Source organism: Cheilinus undulatus, linkage group 15 (genome assembly GCF_018320785.1).
Source record: "Cheilinus undulatus linkage group 15, ASM1832078v1, whole genome shotgun sequence".
Classification (NCBI taxonomy): Eukaryota; Metazoa; Chordata; class Actinopteri; order Labriformes; family Labridae; genus Cheilinus; species Cheilinus undulatus.
In genome coordinates, this window is record NC_054879.1 from 43,672,874 (window position 1) to 43,690,475 (window position 17,602).

At 41.3% G+C, this 17,602-nt stretch overlaps 1 protein-coding gene across 1 annotated transcript in view; it reads left to right on the forward strand.

Annotated features, from left to right (window-relative positions):
• The first annotated feature begins 656 nt into the window (after window positions 1–656).
• lrp2a (low density lipoprotein receptor-related protein 2a) overlaps window positions 657–17,602 on the forward strand; it is a 64,120-nt gene continuing 47,174 nt past the window's right edge. The window contains 13 exon segments of the mRNA XM_041806558.1: window positions 657–747; window positions 750–929; window positions 5,383–5,490; window positions 7,357–7,479; window positions 7,942–8,058; window positions 8,475–8,585; window positions 8,710–8,823; window positions 8,918–9,034; window positions 9,556–9,699; window positions 9,806–9,925; window positions 10,681–10,809; window positions 13,264–13,433; window positions 15,841–16,064. Coding sequence (XP_041662492.1) covers window positions 657–747; window positions 750–929; window positions 5,383–5,490; window positions 7,357–7,479; window positions 7,942–8,058; window positions 8,475–8,585; window positions 8,710–8,823; window positions 8,918–9,034; window positions 9,556–9,699; window positions 9,806–9,925; window positions 10,681–10,809; window positions 13,264–13,433; window positions 15,841–16,064 — 1,748 coding nt within the window.

The window sequence follows — 17,602 nt, forward strand, 5'->3', positions numbered from 1 at the left end:
CAATCTCCTTTGATTTACAGCCCTCAGCAGGTGAGCTGCTGGTACGCTGTTGGGCCGCATGGGGGAGCTGTCGGGCTTTTGATCAGCTGCCTGCACTTCGACGGTATGGCTCGAAGGAGCATTATGTACAGAAATCTTCACGTTAGTGTCATTCCAGGTGATAAAGTAGTTTTAAAAACAGTTTGTGGAAATGTTGATATGTTTCCAGAATTATTGCATTTTTAAGCATTTGCAATTAGTCTTCCATGACTTTACGTAGAGTGGAGAAATATATTGGCATCCGTACTATGTTTATTATCGTACTGTGTTTCAAAGCTGACGTATTAAATTCCCCTTTTGGCATCATGAAATCACTCATTTCCTGAGGCCTACTTTAATCAGTTTGATATGGGGAAATTTATGGTAAACATTGGTTCTTAGTCGGATTTTAACCGGAGACTTTAGGATTACGTGACTCTTCTGGGCCTGTATGATCCCCTGATTTAAAGCGTTTCTTTATTTTGTCTTTCTACAGTTTTAAAAGCCTGTTTTATCGTGTTTTTATTTTGCTTCAAATCACAGGTTGGCAACTTCCTCTCAAGTGTAGAGCAAGTAAACAATGACGACGGCCTGCTGAGAGTGAAAAATCACTGGCACTCGGGAAAAGTCGGAGCTGCATGGCATTATGCAGATTCCAGGGCCAGAGGGATTTATCCGGAGGGCCGAGGCTGGCTTGGGGGAGCGGCTGTCCTGGCCTTTGTGCACGCCCCCTTCATCAACTAGCGGGCCAAGAAAGACAGACAGAAGAAAGCAACAGCATCTCAGCCTCAGTCCCTACAGCTCCTCCATCTGCCCAGCGGAGCTGGACGGACCAGCCAGAATGAGGAGAGCACTGATACTTCAACTCTTTCTCATCTTCATATGCTGTGTTAGATGGTGCCACTCTGAAGGTAAGTGCTCTGACTGTTCTTTTCTTTACTTTTTTTTTTTTAGTCACACTGGCTGTCAGCTCAATGATTCATTGAGGACCTGCTGCAGAGTTGTGCTACAAGTGGTTCACTCAGTTCAGTAGCTGCTCGTCAAAACAAACCAACAACTGAATTTAATTATCAGCCAGTTTAACAAACTTCTGTTTTATCTTTGGCTCAGAGAAAACTGATACAACAGAATAAATGTCACGTGAACATGAATCATAAAGTTGATGCAGTACCCAAGCCTCTCATTTATTTCTTAGGTGTCCATTAGGTAAAGTAATTCCTCCACCAGGGCTAAATGTTTTACCACGTAGTATTACTTTAAAGGTTGAGCACAAAGCCTTCCTCAGACAGATTGGAAGTTCTCTTGAGGAACTTTTGCCTGAGCTTTACTGTTGCTAGGTAACAGAAAAGAGCATGTGACTTACAGACAATCTGTGAGGACTCAGCTACTGGTACAAATCTCATTCAGCGGAGCAGATTTTTACGCTGCAAAACACAGATTCAGACCTGACGAAGGCTCAAGGAAGAGCTTAATTTTCTGACTTGAGACAGAGACAGGGAAGGACAAAATGCACAGGCTCTGATTTTTATACGTCAGTCTTGTGTTTGTCTGTTGTGTATGTAGCACAGCTAGATCCTACTTCTCAAATTGTAATCTGCTTTCTTTTTGCTCAACCCTTAGTATGTAAGCTCCTTAGTGTGAATCAAGCAACTAATTACACTGCAGCTGCTGCAGAATGGGACCATTTCTACCTTAGGAGCAGTCTGAAGCTTGGAAAAAGTGTACCGAGAGTGAGGTCGTGGCTAGAGCTTTCATTCATTTCTTAAATGAGGAGTAGGCCGACTGTCCATACCCCCTCAAAAAGTGTTGCTTACTCTGAGACTGTAGCTTTTAAAACAAGCCACAGAGCATTTCCCTTGACATACTTCAGGTGCTTTTAGCTGACATCTGCTCATGACAACTGAAGGGTACAAAATGATGACTTAAACAGCACGCTCTCAGTAGACTTGCCAGTGAGTTCATGTTGATCATAAGGATTTGTTGTGATTAGCTGACAGGGATGTAGACTGCTTAAATTCATTTAATAAAGTCAATTATCTAAAGCCTCAGTGCAGCCACTCCATGTTATGTAGTGTAAATTGTTTCTAGAAAGCATTAAGCTGATGTGTTACACGATCTTTAACCAGACCTAAAGTTGGATTTATTTTGTAATGATTTATTTATTCATGTGATCATTACTCCTTCCTTGAGCTTTGGTAACACATTATCCAGCCCTTTTTGGGTGATGCTGCCACAGAATGCTTACACTAGCATAATAGCTAATGTGACAGTCTGAGGTGATTTCCCAGCGATGCACCGTTAACACCTATTTTTGCTGCTCCAGACATGTTTTACCAGTAAACTTGTTGTTTTTCTTGTAAATCATTGCCTAAATAACCTATTAAGTGCATAAGGTAGCACATGTAATTGAGTTACAAATTAATATCTTGTCTTACAGCAGGGTAAAAGAGACAGATGAGGTTTTGCAGTTAACGTTCTTGAATCTGCAATAATTATTTTTCTCTAATCGTTCTTTCAGACACTCAGTCTTGACCAGCAAATTCACTCTTAAACCTCACACATGCCGGCCTCTTTTCCGGCACAGGAGCCTAAATCCTTGTGCAACAGTTACACTGCGTTAGAAACAGGAACACAGTTGGCACCAATCAGGAGCAAATCCTTTGTTTTCCTGCAGCTCTCTGTCTAGGTTACAGACGCTTTGGATGAAGTGTGTGTTCCAATAAACAGTTGGCAACCTGTGACTCATTGTACAGGGATAAAATAAGTCGTCCAGTGGCCGTTGCATAGTACTTTGACAACTTTATTCAGCCATCTTTTAGTCATTTTTTTGTTAGGACACGCTCCAAAAATCATGTTGAGTATTCCCCAATTCTAACCAGACCATGGCTTTATTCCTTACTCTATTTATTCCTTCCTTTTGCTCCCATGCCACTGCCAAAGCCTCTCGTTTTTTTCCCAGTTTTGTGTGTAGCTGTAAGAGCCAAAGTCACTTGTTTGGCAATTGACTGCTTTCTGCTGCATTGATTTCCATATGAAATAGGCAGCAGCACTTCGCTCTGACAGCATAGACAGGTCCAGCGTCTCACGCTGCCAGCAGCCGCTTTCTCCACTTTTCTCTACTCACATTCAGTGAGTCCAGAGGACTTGGCCAAAACAAGACGGCATTGATGAAAGCTTGAAGACATCTTTCAGACGCCCCCACGTGACAAGAAAGAGGTGTTTCAGTAGTAGTGAGTAGTGGACAGGTGTTTTCTTAATGGCTGGCCTTGTGAGGGGGAGCTTATGTTTCCCTTTTTTTTACTTTATCGCGGGAAGTAAGCCTTACTGTACTTTCCCTTCTTCTTTTCATCTCCAGAGTGGCTTATTTTAGGGTGACACTTCCAGTTATGAGTTTGTGTCCCTGCTGGCACCTCTTTTGTGCCATTGTAAATTCACAGTGGGGTTTGAAGCATTTGGGGGGCTTCATTCTAATGAAAATTCCTTTATTGCTCTTCTTTGTTGGGCAATAGTAGGACGTCCTTATCTTCCTGCATGGAGAGTGTGGTGCTGTCTCCTGCTGTGGGTTTAAGTTCCTAATTAAAAAGACAAAACTAGAAAAGAGGGGAAAGGAAAACATGTAATTAAATAGACACCATCAAAACCTGAATACTTGGACTCTGAATCTGAAATGAAGTTATTAGTGTTTACTTTTTTCTTATATTGAATGACAGTGAAATTGTGGCATTGACAGGATAAAGATGTGGAATTAGGGGATTAAGGGAAACGTTACAAAGAAGACATTTTTCACTGAATGTAAGCAGACCCCTCACATGAGATAGTGCTGTTGAAAGGTTCAGCTTCAGTGTATCTGTCACCTTTCCCAGAAGTGATACTGTCAGGAAACACTGTTAGGAAACAGTGGCTGCATTTGAAAGCCTCTACCAGATCAGTTTCTACTTGGCATACATGCTTTAAAGTCAACCGCCATGGTCTAAATGTATGGCAGCTGCAACCATCTTTATGTTTCCCTCAATGTTAATTCATTATTTAGTTTTGCAGTTTCCACTGGTCAATGTAATAAGCTCTCACGAGGTTAAAAGTGAGGTTTTTACATCAGGTCATTCCTGTTTGTTTTAGTATGCTCTGCATTGTTGAAGGGAATATGTTTATCTTAATTAACGTTCATTTTTTGCTGTTTACTGTACACAGCCCTCATCCCTGCTGCCATACAATAGATGATGCGATAGATGAGACCTTAAGGGTCACTGCCTTTCAACAAAGGCTCCCTTTTTTAGCAGATTGTGAGCAATTTTATCATTAGTAAACTGAACAGGAAAAAGTTTTGCTTCCTGGATGGACGTCGAGGGGGGAACGTGCAGCTTGTTTTGTTGTGTTGGTCTTAAAGTAGCTTTCTTGTTTGCTGGCTGATTCACTAAGACAAGAATTCTTGACGGGGAAGTATGCAAAGCTTTTAGTGTAGTAGAGCAGGCAGTGATCCCACAACTGTTTGGGAAGTGATCTGCCTTTAAAAGAGAACATTAAATAACAGAGAGGACTAACTGCTGACTCAAATACAATCAATGTCCCATTCAGACAACATTTATGAAGTTAGTTTTAAGGCTGTGTATTTTGTGGCAGCTTAAATTCAACTTTGTGTACATAAGAATTTATTGTATTAGCCCCAATATTTTGCTACTGTAAGAGGCTAATTGATCAACAAGTGAGAAAACTAGATCAGATAGAACAAAGGTAGACAACCAACCCCAAGTGTGCACCATCAATCACCACCTCACAGCTCCTCTCAAAGAATTTGTGTTGAAACAGTTGTGGTACCACCCAGTACCACTATTTATTCCAATTACATCTCAGACCAGACAGGAACAGCAAGCACCATATATCAGACTGTCAGAGAGACAATCAGAAAAGCACATTCCTATATGGACAGCTCTGATGGAGTGCACTGCCTTCGAACTATGCTGCCTGAATCAATCTCTCCTGGAAAACGTCAGGGAAGGTAGAGTGGTGGTGGTACCTTATCTCTACAGATGCCACTCAGTGAGAACATCAAACGGAGGCTCATGATGAGAGCGGGGAAGGTTGTGTAACCGTTGGGGGGAGATGGCTGGCACGCTTGTCTCCAAGGCTCGTCAATGCTGTTAACAACACCCTCCATCAGTGGAAGGCACCCCTACCTATGTGTGTGTTTTTTAAATCAAATAGAAATGAAGAGTTTATTTATTCTCTCTTGATGCTACAGTTTTTATGCCTTATTTCCCTTCGACAAGGGTATAAGTGAAGAAACAGATGAAAATGACAACTATGGATACATTTTAATAGCTTGAAATTGCCCCGAATTATATGACATTAAATTTGACTTTTCCATAGGATGTGAGTCGGGGCAGTTCCGTTGTGGGACGGGGCGATGTATACCAAGTGACTGGCACTGTGATGGCACATCAGACTGTGTGGATGACTCTGATGAGCATGACTGTCGTAAGTTACTCTTTATATTACTCTGTAAGGACCATTATTCTAGCGAATAATACACTTATTCTAGTTACACGTCATGTCAAAAGATTTAAACATTTTTAAAGCATAATTAGCTAAATTAGAGCCCTCTTAATCCCACACCCATCTGCTCCCTTCCCTCTGACCATTACCGCCCACTCCTGCAGCACATGCCATCTATTCCCACCTGCACCTGCAACAGATGTGCCCAATCCCACCTGCATCACACATGGATTTTGACATTCCATGTTGAATATTCAGAATAATAGACAGTGCATTCAAATAAAGGCAATAATGATGTGTTAACTTATGCATTTCAGGAAACCCTAAAAAACAGCCTCATCCTTTTTATGCATGACGGTGCCACACATGGATAAAAAAGCAGCTGGGAGTCTCAGACTGATTTAATCCTGGTTTTGTCTTGGTAATTGAATTGTCAAAGTAATATTTTCTGGCCTTATTCACACATCATTTATTAAAATAAATGAAGTTTGATTGATTGATATCATTTATTTTGAGGTCATACAGAGGTGAACTTGTTTCTTTATCTCTGTAAAGTTTGTGTGTCGCACTTCCATCAGCTTTCCCAGATAGGAGGCTATTCTTTACACTATTTATGCAATTACCATCTTCATCATTATATGCTTAAATGCCACATATTTTACCCCTTTAAGATAAGTTAATATTGGTCTCAGAGTCCCCAAAGCATGCTTGTGAAGTTTGTTGCAAAGAAAATAAACCCCTCTGTTTCACGAGCTGTTTCTGTGTCTGTGGCTTTAAATGTTACTGAGCTGTCTGACTCCGCCCCTGACTCCGCCCCCTCAGTAAATGGATGTGACTTAATGGATGTGGCTCTCCTGATCCTCCTTGCAGCTGAGAGGAAGATCAGGAGAGGAGGGTGGAACTTTCTTCTAAGCAGGGAGGGGAGGGTGGTCCAACTGAGCCAGTGGGCGGGGCTAACGGCCCACATGACATCATGCAGGGAAAATCTGAGAACGGCTTGTTTTAGCACACATTTTCTGAAAGGTGGAAAGGGGGGTGGGTTTCTGATTCTTGGGGTGATTGTGGACAGGCCAGGGGCACATATTTTTGTTAGAAGAAGTTTATTTTGCATAATATGTGACTTTTAAAGCAAGAAGGTAATGGAAATGGGTTTTCCCCCAAATAATTGCATAATGGCTAGCATCTCTGTGTACAGGTGCATTTGCGCAGTGGTAGGCCAACAACACAATAAGCAGAGCATTAAAGCTGTGCTTTTTGAATTATTTGCAGGGATTCAGTGTGCCCACCGATGTTTTAATAAAGCATCACACAGCTCACCTGCCGTGTGATGCTGGCTACACGATGACAGACCCATTTACAAACACGTTTATGCAGCACCAGTGACTACAAAACAATGATTCTAACATCAACGTGTGACATCTCTCCTGTATCATTTTATTTTTATGAGCACAGAGAAGTGCTTTAAAGAGAGCTTACTTTGATCAGGGATCATGGAGCAGGTGTATCATCTCATCCAAATACGTTTCCCTATGGGTGTGTGTAAACTAAGTCCAGTTGTTTTCCGGGATGTGTCCCTTCCTCTTAACGAGCTTGTAGCAAATGGAACACATTCAACTCAGGTGTGACCAATTCGAGCAGTAAGATATACTTTAATTTAAACACAGTAGTCCTTTGTTTGCATTCCCATGTAAGTATTGAGGATTAGAGACATGTAGAAGCAGAAATTTAGACAAGAATACAAACAATTCACTTTTGTACAAATTTTTTGTAGAAAATGTACATTGCCACTTTCATAACTGGTGTAAAGTTGACTGTCTGAAATAATGAAATGCTCTGTATTATTTACAGCTCAGGTAACATGCGACGACCGTCATTTCCAGTGCCTGAGTGACGGTGAGTGTATCCCTGAATCATGGGTGTGTGATGATGAGGAGGACTGTGAAGATGGCTCAGATGAGAGACAACGTTGCCGTAAGTAATGTGCATTCAGCATTAAAACAGTTTTAGTAATAGTTTCACTGAAAATATCACCTAGCTAGTCGTTACTCCTGCTGTGTTCAAACATAGTAGTTTGTCCTTTTTATGCATTTAAATCACAAGTATGTTTTGAATGTTTCTCTACCAGTGATTCATTGAAACTTGAGTATATCCCACTTGTTTTTATTTAATTTTCTCCATTTGAGTTTCAAATTTTGTGGCTAAAAACATGCATTAAATGCATAGTCTGGAGAGGCTGATGAACTTATATGACTTTGAGTAATAAGCTCTTTATTAGTGGCTGGTCAATGGGTCTGTGGCACAGGAATTTAGGGAATTAGATAAGGTCTAGGTACTTATATCTGCAGTACAAGAACATCACATGCATATGAGAACCACTGTCAGTGAATAAAAGCTTTCTTCATGCTGCTAACTCACTCTCCGATCTTTCCCCAGCTGGAAGGACATGCACCAGTGGCCAGTTCAGCTGCAGTAATGGGGCATGCATCCCTGGAGAATACCGATGCGACCGTCTGGCCGACTGCTCAGATGGGTCTGATGAGAGAGACTGCCGTAAGTCTTCTCCAGGGTGGTTTCCCCTTTTTTTTTTTTTTTAATCTCGGGCTCCTGTGGCATTTTAATCAATTTGTTAAGATTAAGAGGCTCGCTGACTGACAGAATGGGCCACAATATGCTTCTTGTTGTCAGAGGTTGATTGCAGATTCTTTGGTGGATTAGTCAAGCTGAAGTTCAGCTGCTATGCTATTATTGTGCCGACATGGTCGACTCACAGCGCTACACACTGTGGTAATCTCACAATTGCATAAAGAATGCTGTGACAACTGTTGTTGTTATGGTGGTGGCATTAAATTTACGTCTCTTATCCTTCCCATTAGCCAAGCTTCTCACATTTTAAAGGCTACAGAGAGCACAGTTGTCAGGCTGATTTGGATGAATAGGATTGCCCTGATGATGATTTAATCTTTCAGATTACCCTGAGTGTACGGAGCTGAGGTGTGCTAATGGGGCCTGCTACAACAGAACCCAGCGATGTGACCAAGTACTGGACTGCCGCGATGGCTCAGATGAGGCAAATTGCAGTAAGAAGGCAGTAATTTTTTGCAACAAATGGTTTGAGGGGGCCACTATCAAGCTGTGCAAGAGATAACATCCATAGCATTAATTCATAAACAAGTTTGTGTCTTCCTGTTGTGTTTTCTTTAGCACAGCATTGCAATACAGGTTTGTTCCAGTGTCATAACGGGGTCTGTGTTCCTCAACGCTATGTCTGCGACCATGATGATGACTGTGGAGACCGAAGTGATGAGCTAAACTGCAGTACGTTGTCTTTAACTTTCTATGCTTTTCCTGTTAAACAGTTATACTTGTAACTGATTTTAATTGTGTTTCAATATTCTGACTTCACCTACAGCATATCCTACATGTAAAGGGAACTATTTTACGTGCCCCAGCGGCCGCTGTATCCACCAAGTCTGGGTTTGTGATGGAGAGGATGATTGTGAGGACAATGCAGATGAAAAAGGCTGCGGTATGTCTATAAACATTTAAAACAAGCTGTTAAATGTAGTTCATTTTACTATCTAGGACTAAAAGTAAGACATTTGGCTGGTAAAGATACACAAGAAGTAGTTAAAAACTCAGCTAGCCCTCTGTGTGATCCTGATTCATGCCCAGTCTCCATGGTTGGTTCGGGCTAGCAAGACGCTATGCCTGCACTCCTTTAAGTGTGTTATTCAAATGGCTCTTTGTGGCACAAGATCGTGCAGCCCCCCAAAGGGCTTTAGAATTCCTACACACGGCTGTGAAGAGTGTGTGTTTTTAGAGGATGGGCTGCAGAAGTCCTCTGAGCCCCCATGTGACCCCCTCAAAGCTCCACTCCCCTGCATCGATTTAAAGTGACAGTAATTTCCCTAACAATTAAATCTCCGTCACGGTTTCCTGAAGATCAGCACCCCAAACTTTTTAAAAGGGCTTCCTTTAAAATTCTTTAAATTACAGTCAAACAAACTTTCTGCTATTAAAGAGGACATGTTTTGTTTTTGTCTTCAGATAATGTACCGCGGGAGTGTTACCCCGGAGAATGGCCCTGTCCATCCTCTGGCCTGTGTATCCCTATGGATCAGCTGTGTGATGGGACGCCACACTGTCCAGAGGGAGAGGATGAAACGAACACCACTGCTGGACACAACTGCAGTCAGTACCAGTATACTATAACTAATCCCAAGTACACATCAGAGTTATTACTATTTTCAGAGCTTGAAGTTTACTCACTCACCAGTCTTGTTTTTGTGTTGGTTAGGCATTTGGAGATGTGCCTCTCTAAGCTGTGAGCATCACTGCCATGCTTCTCCTGATGGAGGGGTCTGCTCCTGTCCTTCTGGATATGTCATCAACAGCAACAACAGTCGCTCATGCATAGGTACTAGGTCTTAACAATTTTGGAAAATAACTTTCTTTTATTCCTAAACAAGGGCTAAACAATTCTTTCAAAGTGTCTAATTCTTATGATTTTGACTCGTGTTGCAAACTGAATATGAGTTGTTGAATTAAAGGGTTTTTGTCATTCATATATTTAATAAGAAAAAGTACAAAAATGAAGAAGTAGGATTTTTTCTAGACTATTCTAAAGTAAATGGCACCTAAATGATTGCATATGTCACGCATAACATCTCTGCGGCAAAAAAAAATTTAAAACTACTTTTTTGACACAAATTTAATTTCAAAGAAATATTGCCCCTTTTGCAATTTGAAAATTGCAGCAGGCCATATTGCGATTTAATCTAATTTTCGATTAATTGCCCAGCCCTAATAGGTACACGTCCTCCACTGACATTACACCACACTTGTCCCATGATGGAAGAATGAGTTGGAATATCAAATGCCTTTCAGTTTAGTCTAAAGTTTCTGCTTTTGCTAAGAAGAAGAAACAGTAGCAAGCGCTGGAAACATTTTCATATGTTGATGGAGTAAATGCAAATACTGACAATAAAGTCCAAAGCCTGCTTGAGCCTGATAGGCTAAAATAAGATTTGTAAGGTCTGGAATTACTTTGCAGCTTCACTCTTTATTCAGATTTAGCAGCTCACAGACAGTTTGCAATAGATGAGCATTTTTGTGACTGAAACAAATCAGCATTCAAACCTTATGTTCTACGGTTTTGATTCCTTGCTGAAGACTTTGACGACTGTTCGATGTGGGGTGTGTGTGACCAGCTGTGTGAGGATCGCATTGGCTCTCATCGCTGCAGCTGCCGACAGGGTTACATCTTGGAGCAGCACAGATACTGCAGAGCTGACGTATCAAGTGAGTATTTCCTTTCTGTTCATATAAATGGTCTTAAACTCATGCGCCCAGGGATTGAATGTGTGGCTAATTCATCCAAATGATGTTCATTATTATGGCCCCTTTCCTGTTTGCCAGGCACTGCTGCTGCCTTACTGACCGTCTGCTCATCCTTCTTGTGCATTGTTGCGTACCGGAGGTTGTTTTAGCTAATCTCTCTCCTTTGTGGAACATAGAAAGAGTGTTGACTGAGAGGCTGACCTCTCTGCCTTTGGTGAAAAGAGTGTGTCATGGTAGTGGCTAGAAAGTGCGCTACCTTCTGAGTCAGAGAGTCTGTCTGTAAATTTCCACTGATATACATGTGCATCTCAAAACATTTAAATGTCATGGAAAAGTTATTTTCCTATGATTTAATTCAATAAGTGAAACTTCCATGTATTCTAGTTCATCTTTACAAAGTGAAATATTTTAAGGCTTTTTAAAATATTGATAATTATGGCTTAGAGCTCACAAAAATATATCGCTTCAAAATATTAGAATATCACCAAACATCAGCTCAGAAAAGATGTATAATACAGGAATGTGGACACTCTGGAAACTTAGTAAATAGTTGGAGCTCCTTTTGCACAAATTACTGCATCAATGCCATGGAGCCAATCAGTCTGTTGCACTGCTGGGGTGTTATGAAAACCAGGTTGCTCTGATAGCAGCCTTCAGCTCATCTGTATTGTTGAGTCATCTGTTGTCTACCGTGGGGTTCAGGTCAGACCAGGCTGGCCAATCAAACACAGTACTAACATGGTCAACAAACCAGTTTCTGGTAGTTTTGGCTTCACTCTGAACAGGTGCCAAGTCCTGCTATATCATGGAAGCATGAAGTGCTATAAAATCTCCTGGTAGATGTTTGACAGTGTTGACCCCCAAACCATCACTGACTGTGGAAACCAGAAACACTGGACTTCAACCATCTTGGATTCTGTGCCTCTCTGATCTTTCTACAGAATCTGGGACCTTGATTTCCAAATGAAATCAACAATTACTTTCATCTTTAAACAAGACTTTGGACCCCTGAGCAACAGTCCAGTTCTTCTTTGGTTTGGTAGTTGTGGAACTGGATGATGTCGGGCATTGGCTTCTCCCCTTGCTTGGGTTTCGGAGCCAGGGGCCGGTGGGCGCAATCCAGCTCGGAAGGGGCAGGCAGAGTATCCTCGCCCAGGAGCTGGGTCAGTAGTGTGGAGAAAAGGTCAGTTGGTCGAGGGCCCTCAATCGATTTAGGAAGCCTGATAACGCATATATTGTTGTCCGGGCCAAGTCCGCTGCTTTGGCTTTGAGCTTCTCGTTGTTAGCTGTTAGCTCTGCACACAATAGCCTCCAGGGATAGCAGGCATTTGCTGGCAGAGTTCGGATTGGACTCCATAGACAAGATGCATTATCCGTGGTCACACACAGTGTTTTGCATAGTGTCCATTTTGGATTCTAGGGTAGCAAAAAGGGGTCTTGAATTCTGCTGCTTGGTCTGTCTTGTGGGTTTCCAGCAGACTAGTTAGCGCAGCCATGCTGACCTCACTGGAATCTGTCTCTCTTGGCGGTGAAACTTCCCTTCTAGTTAGTCTGCCGTATTTGTATGCCATTTCTTGAGCTATCCTGAAGACACAGTTTTGAAATTGGAAAATTAAGTTTTAAAAAAAAGGGGAGAATCGTTTGGGAGCGCAAGATAAAGGCTTCTACTCCTCATCTGACCGGAACTCAGGGTCCAGTTCTTTTTCTCCCCCTAGCCCAGATGAGTCCCTTATGACGTCTGTGGTCCAGAAGTGGCTTGATGCTGAGAACACAACATTTGTAGTCCGTTTCCCTGACCTGTCTGTGTGTGGTGCCTCTTGATCCACTGACCTCAGCCTCAGTCAACTCTCTGTGAAGCTCCCCTAAGTTCTCGAATCTGCTTTGTGTGACAATCCTCTGAAGGCTAAGCTCATCCCTGTTGCTTGTGCACCTTTTCATACCACCCTTTTCCCTTCCAGTCAACTCCTCATGAACATGCTTTGATGCAGCCTCTGAGAACAGCCTGCCCTTTCAGCAGTGACCTTCTGTGGCTTACCCTCCTTGTTTAGGATGTCAATGATTGTCTTCTGGACATTTGTCGAGTCAGCAGTCTTCCCTATGATTGTGGTTGTGTGTACTGAACAAGATTGAGAGAATGAAGGCAAAGGAAACTTTTCTATAATATTCAAATATTTTGAGATATTTTTTATTTTCATTAGCTGTAGGCCACAATCATCAAGATTAAAACAAAAAAAGTCTTGAAATGTTTCACTTTATATGAGACGAATCTAGAATATATGGAAATTTAACTTAAAAAAATGAACTTTTACATGATATTCTATATTTTTTAGATGCACCTGTACAAGCTCAGCACACGTACTACTAAACCAATCCTTGTTTTCAAATATCTCATGCTGTTGTTTTTCTCCTCTGCAGCTGGAGTCCCATCCTTGGTATTTTCTAATGGCAGAGACCTTCTAATAGGTGACATCCATGGAAACAGTTTGCGCACTTTGGTCCACTCACAGAACAGAGGGGTTGCAGTTGGAGTGGACTTCCATTACAATCTTCACAGGATTTTCTGGACTGATACCATTCAGAATAAGGTATATTGTGATATGTTGTTTGTGCATGAGAACTACTGAAATATTTTGTTTTCCCTGTTTAAAAGTTAGTCAGTCCCTTGTTTTTGGAAATGTTAGACTGGAGCTAACCACAATGAAATTCTTTTGCTATCCTTTAAAATATCAGCAATGTTGATACTATAATAATGGGATAGCTGTTGGCTCTTTAGCAGCAGGGCAGTAATGAAAGGAAGGAGATGAGAAATGGAATCCAAATGGCCTAATCTTGAAACCTGTCTGATAGGCAGGTATGATGTTCGCATACCAGGGTGCAATTTTTGTAACTTGATCTTGTTCAGAGTAATCATGCTGTATTTGTTTTCAGTAGTGCTGCCCATTTATATGGATTCTTTTGCCAGCTGAAAAGTCTTTGTTCAAACCCTCAATGTTTTAAACTGCAGCCAGTGGGCCAAAGGGCTAAGACATTTCTAAGACTGGCATCTGATTAAATGTAGTGAGGGTTCAAACAGGGCATGTGAATGCAACCAGAAAGGTTAAACTACCAGGCTATTTCCACATCTTCAGTTTCTCTTTAAACAGGTCAGTTGAAAATGGATCTAGTTTCCAAAGAAGCAAAGCTGCTAAGGGCAGTAACCCTCTAGCCAGCTGCTTGGAGGCTTCCAGTCTGAGAAACTATCATAGAATTGGTGAAAGGGCAGTTTCAGAGAACCACACGGCTTTGTAGAGATTAAAAGGGCAGAACCTTCATGCAAGCATGTAGTCTCACTCTGCCTTTTTCAACTGTAATTTCCAGAATGTTTCTCATACTGTTACCTTAAATCAGTGGTTCTCAACATTGGGGTCAAGACTCCTTTGGGGTTACGAGACACTGAAAGGGGGTCTCCAGATGCCTAAAAAACTAAGAATATTTTTAAAATTACGCTGTTGCCACTTAACACCAATTTATTTTATTTTAACAAATTTTTGTTATTAAAAATCAATTTTTGTTCATTTTAAACCCTTTCTACCAGTTTTTTTGGCTTTTCCACTTCTAAACCAATTCTTGCCACTTTCTGCCTTTTGTTGCCTCTGTTGACACATTATTGCTACTATTAAACACTTTATACCACTTGTTATACCAATTGACCATTTTAAAGGTCACATATTTTACCCTTTAAAGACAAATTTATAATGGCCTTAAAGGTCCCCAAAAGATGGCTGTGAAGTGTGTTGCAGAAAAAACACTTAAGTATTGGATTTTTCCATGTTTAAAAAATCCTCTGTTTTAGCCCTGCTCTGAACGAGCTGTTTCTGTGGCTGTGGCTTTAAATGTTAATGAGCCCTCTGACTCCGCCCCTGACTCCACCCTTCTCAGGAAATGGATGTGGCTAAATGGGTATGGCTCTCCTGATTCTCCTCTCAGCTGGCAGGGCCACATATTTTTGCTAGAAAAGCCTGAAGAAATGTATTTTACATAATATGTGACCTTTAAACACATTACACTGTTTGATATGCCCATTTCTGCCAGTTTCTGCTTATTTTTATGCCTAGGTTAACCCCTTTTTTTAAGTTTATATGAATTTTTCATCCCAGTTCACAAAATTACCACCAATTTTTGCCACTTTAAAGCCATTTCAGCCACTTTTTAATTCCCTTTTACCACTATTTATGACCTTTTGCCACTTTACCCATTTGTGATGATGTTAAAATCCAATTTTTTGCCATTATCAACCCATTTTAGCAATTTTTAACACATCTTAATTATGTTTTTAACTAAAGGAATTTGCATTTTTAACACACATGAATAAATAAATATATTTGATTCTTTGATAAGTGTGGTTATTATTCAGGTTAAATATAAAATGTTGATACCACAGCCTAACTTTACAATGGGTCATGTGTTTGCTGACCTCCATGAGCGCCCTGTTTGGCTGAGTCCCAGAAAGCTCTCCCATATCCCCCCCCCCTTATGGACAGCCTTGTCTCCACATGACTGTTCTTGACTGTGCAATGCTGTGTTCAACCACCTTCAGGTACAGTGGGGGTCCCAGCACCTTTATTTTGGGAGTCACAGCTTACCATTTTAAGCCTGTCTTTTAAAAATTATTCACATGCAAACATTTAATACTGTCAATTTCTAATGGAGCAAATTCTGTTTAAATCTTGGAGGCAAAACTTTGAAATTTGAAGAAAGCCTAAACTCCCCAAATGCAAGATTTATGGACTATTCTGTTCTCAGAGAAAAGGCCTTGGATAATGTCTCACATCATGATTATTTAAGTAAACTCATGATAGAATATCTTTGTGGCATTCAATTAGTAATACTGCAGAGTACCTGAAAAACATTTAGGTGTTTCAGTGACCTAGTTTAGTATTTTCTGTTTATTTCTGGAGGCACTGACCACTGTAGGACTAATTTCATATCAACAATTGTGTCTTTTTTATTCAGGTGTTCTCTGTGGATATGGATGGCTCCAACATGCAGGTTGTTTTAAATATATCAGTCGACTACCCTGAGAACTTAGCGGTGGATTGGGTGAACAATAAACTGTATGTGGTGGAGGCCAGCGTCAACAGAATTGACATGGTGGACTTTGACGGAGGTAACCGGGTCACACTCATCACCGAAAGTCTTGGAAACCCTAGAGGGCTGGCGGTGGACCCCACTGTCGGGTAAGCACATCTCCCCATTCATTCATCTACCCATTCCCGAACTCCACATACAGTAACTGTTGTGCTCCAATGGTGTGGAATAATGGGGTGTGTGTGTGAGATAAGCAGATTGCCCTGGGTGGATTAGTGAGGAGCAATGTAAGTGATGACCCTCATTGTAATCCAATAGTACAGTTCAAGGGGGGAGGAGAGCCATGTGGCAGTAGATGATTTTCTTATCTTAAATTAATGTAGAGGTCCTCGGTTGGATGCAAAGCCACCCACTTGGAGACAAAAGGCCCTATGGCATAGAGTGCATTTCTGAAAGTTAGACCAAAGAGATTCAGGGTATATCCATCTACATTTTTGTATCTAGACTGAGCAGAATCACAGCACAAAGCTGGGCGCAGAGCACACAGAGGAGGGATTATGTACCTTCATTACACATAGGTGGTCAATCAGAGAGTCATTTCCCAAACCAAGAATCCCCGGCTGGCATGATGGTATTTTTCTTACACATTAGATTATGGTTTTAATTCTTTATTAGACTGAACTGTGGCTGGATCTTGAGACCTTTTGCTTTTAATAGTGCCACTGAACACACAGGACACTAAAAAAATTGATCTTTAGAGATTTAAATTCTACTTCACTGATTCATTGCCAAAACACTAGAAAATATCAAAAAGTATCTGTTAACATTTGTATATTTATTTCATGTATAAGATTTATTGCAAATCCAACTCCTTGTTGCATGAGAGTGCATGAGCATTATTTAGTCATAACACACTCTGGAGTGAGTGCACGCCAGTGGTGGACACACTACTCAACCTCAGTACTTGGATCAAAGTATAGATACTCCTAGTCAAATTTTAGAGTATTTATCCATCCATCCATTTGCTATACTGCTTATCTGTTTGGGGTCATGGGGGGCTGGAGCCTATCCCAGCTGTCACTGGGCAAGAGGCGGGGTATACCCTGGACTGGTCACCTGTCAATCCCAGGGCTTACATGTAGAGACGGACAACAGGCACGCTCACACGCACACCTTCGGCCAGTTGAGAGTCACCAGTTAAACTAATGAGCATGTTTTTGGTGGTGGGAGGAAGCTGGAGTAGCCGGAGAGAACCCACAAATGGACGGGGGAGAACATGCAAACTCTGCACAGAAATTTAATCAAAAACATCTTAAAAGGCCAAGTTACATGTTAACATAGGACCCCTTTTTGGATATCACCTTCAAAATTCTTGCATCCATTGAACTTGTGAGTTTTTGGAGTTTCTGCTTGAATTTCTTTGCAAGATGTCAGAATGGCCTCCCAGAGCTGCAGTTTTGACGTGATCCCACCCTCACAGATCTTTTGCTTGAGGATGCTTTAAAGGTTCTCTTCGTAGCATGAGATGGTGCATTGTCATGCAGGAAGGTAATTTTACTATGGAAGGCACGGTTCTTTGTACCATGGAAGAAAGTGATCAGTCAGAAACTCTATATACTTTGTCAAGGTCATTTTCACACCGCCAGGGACCCTAAAGGGATCACGAGATACTGTCCAAAAACACAGT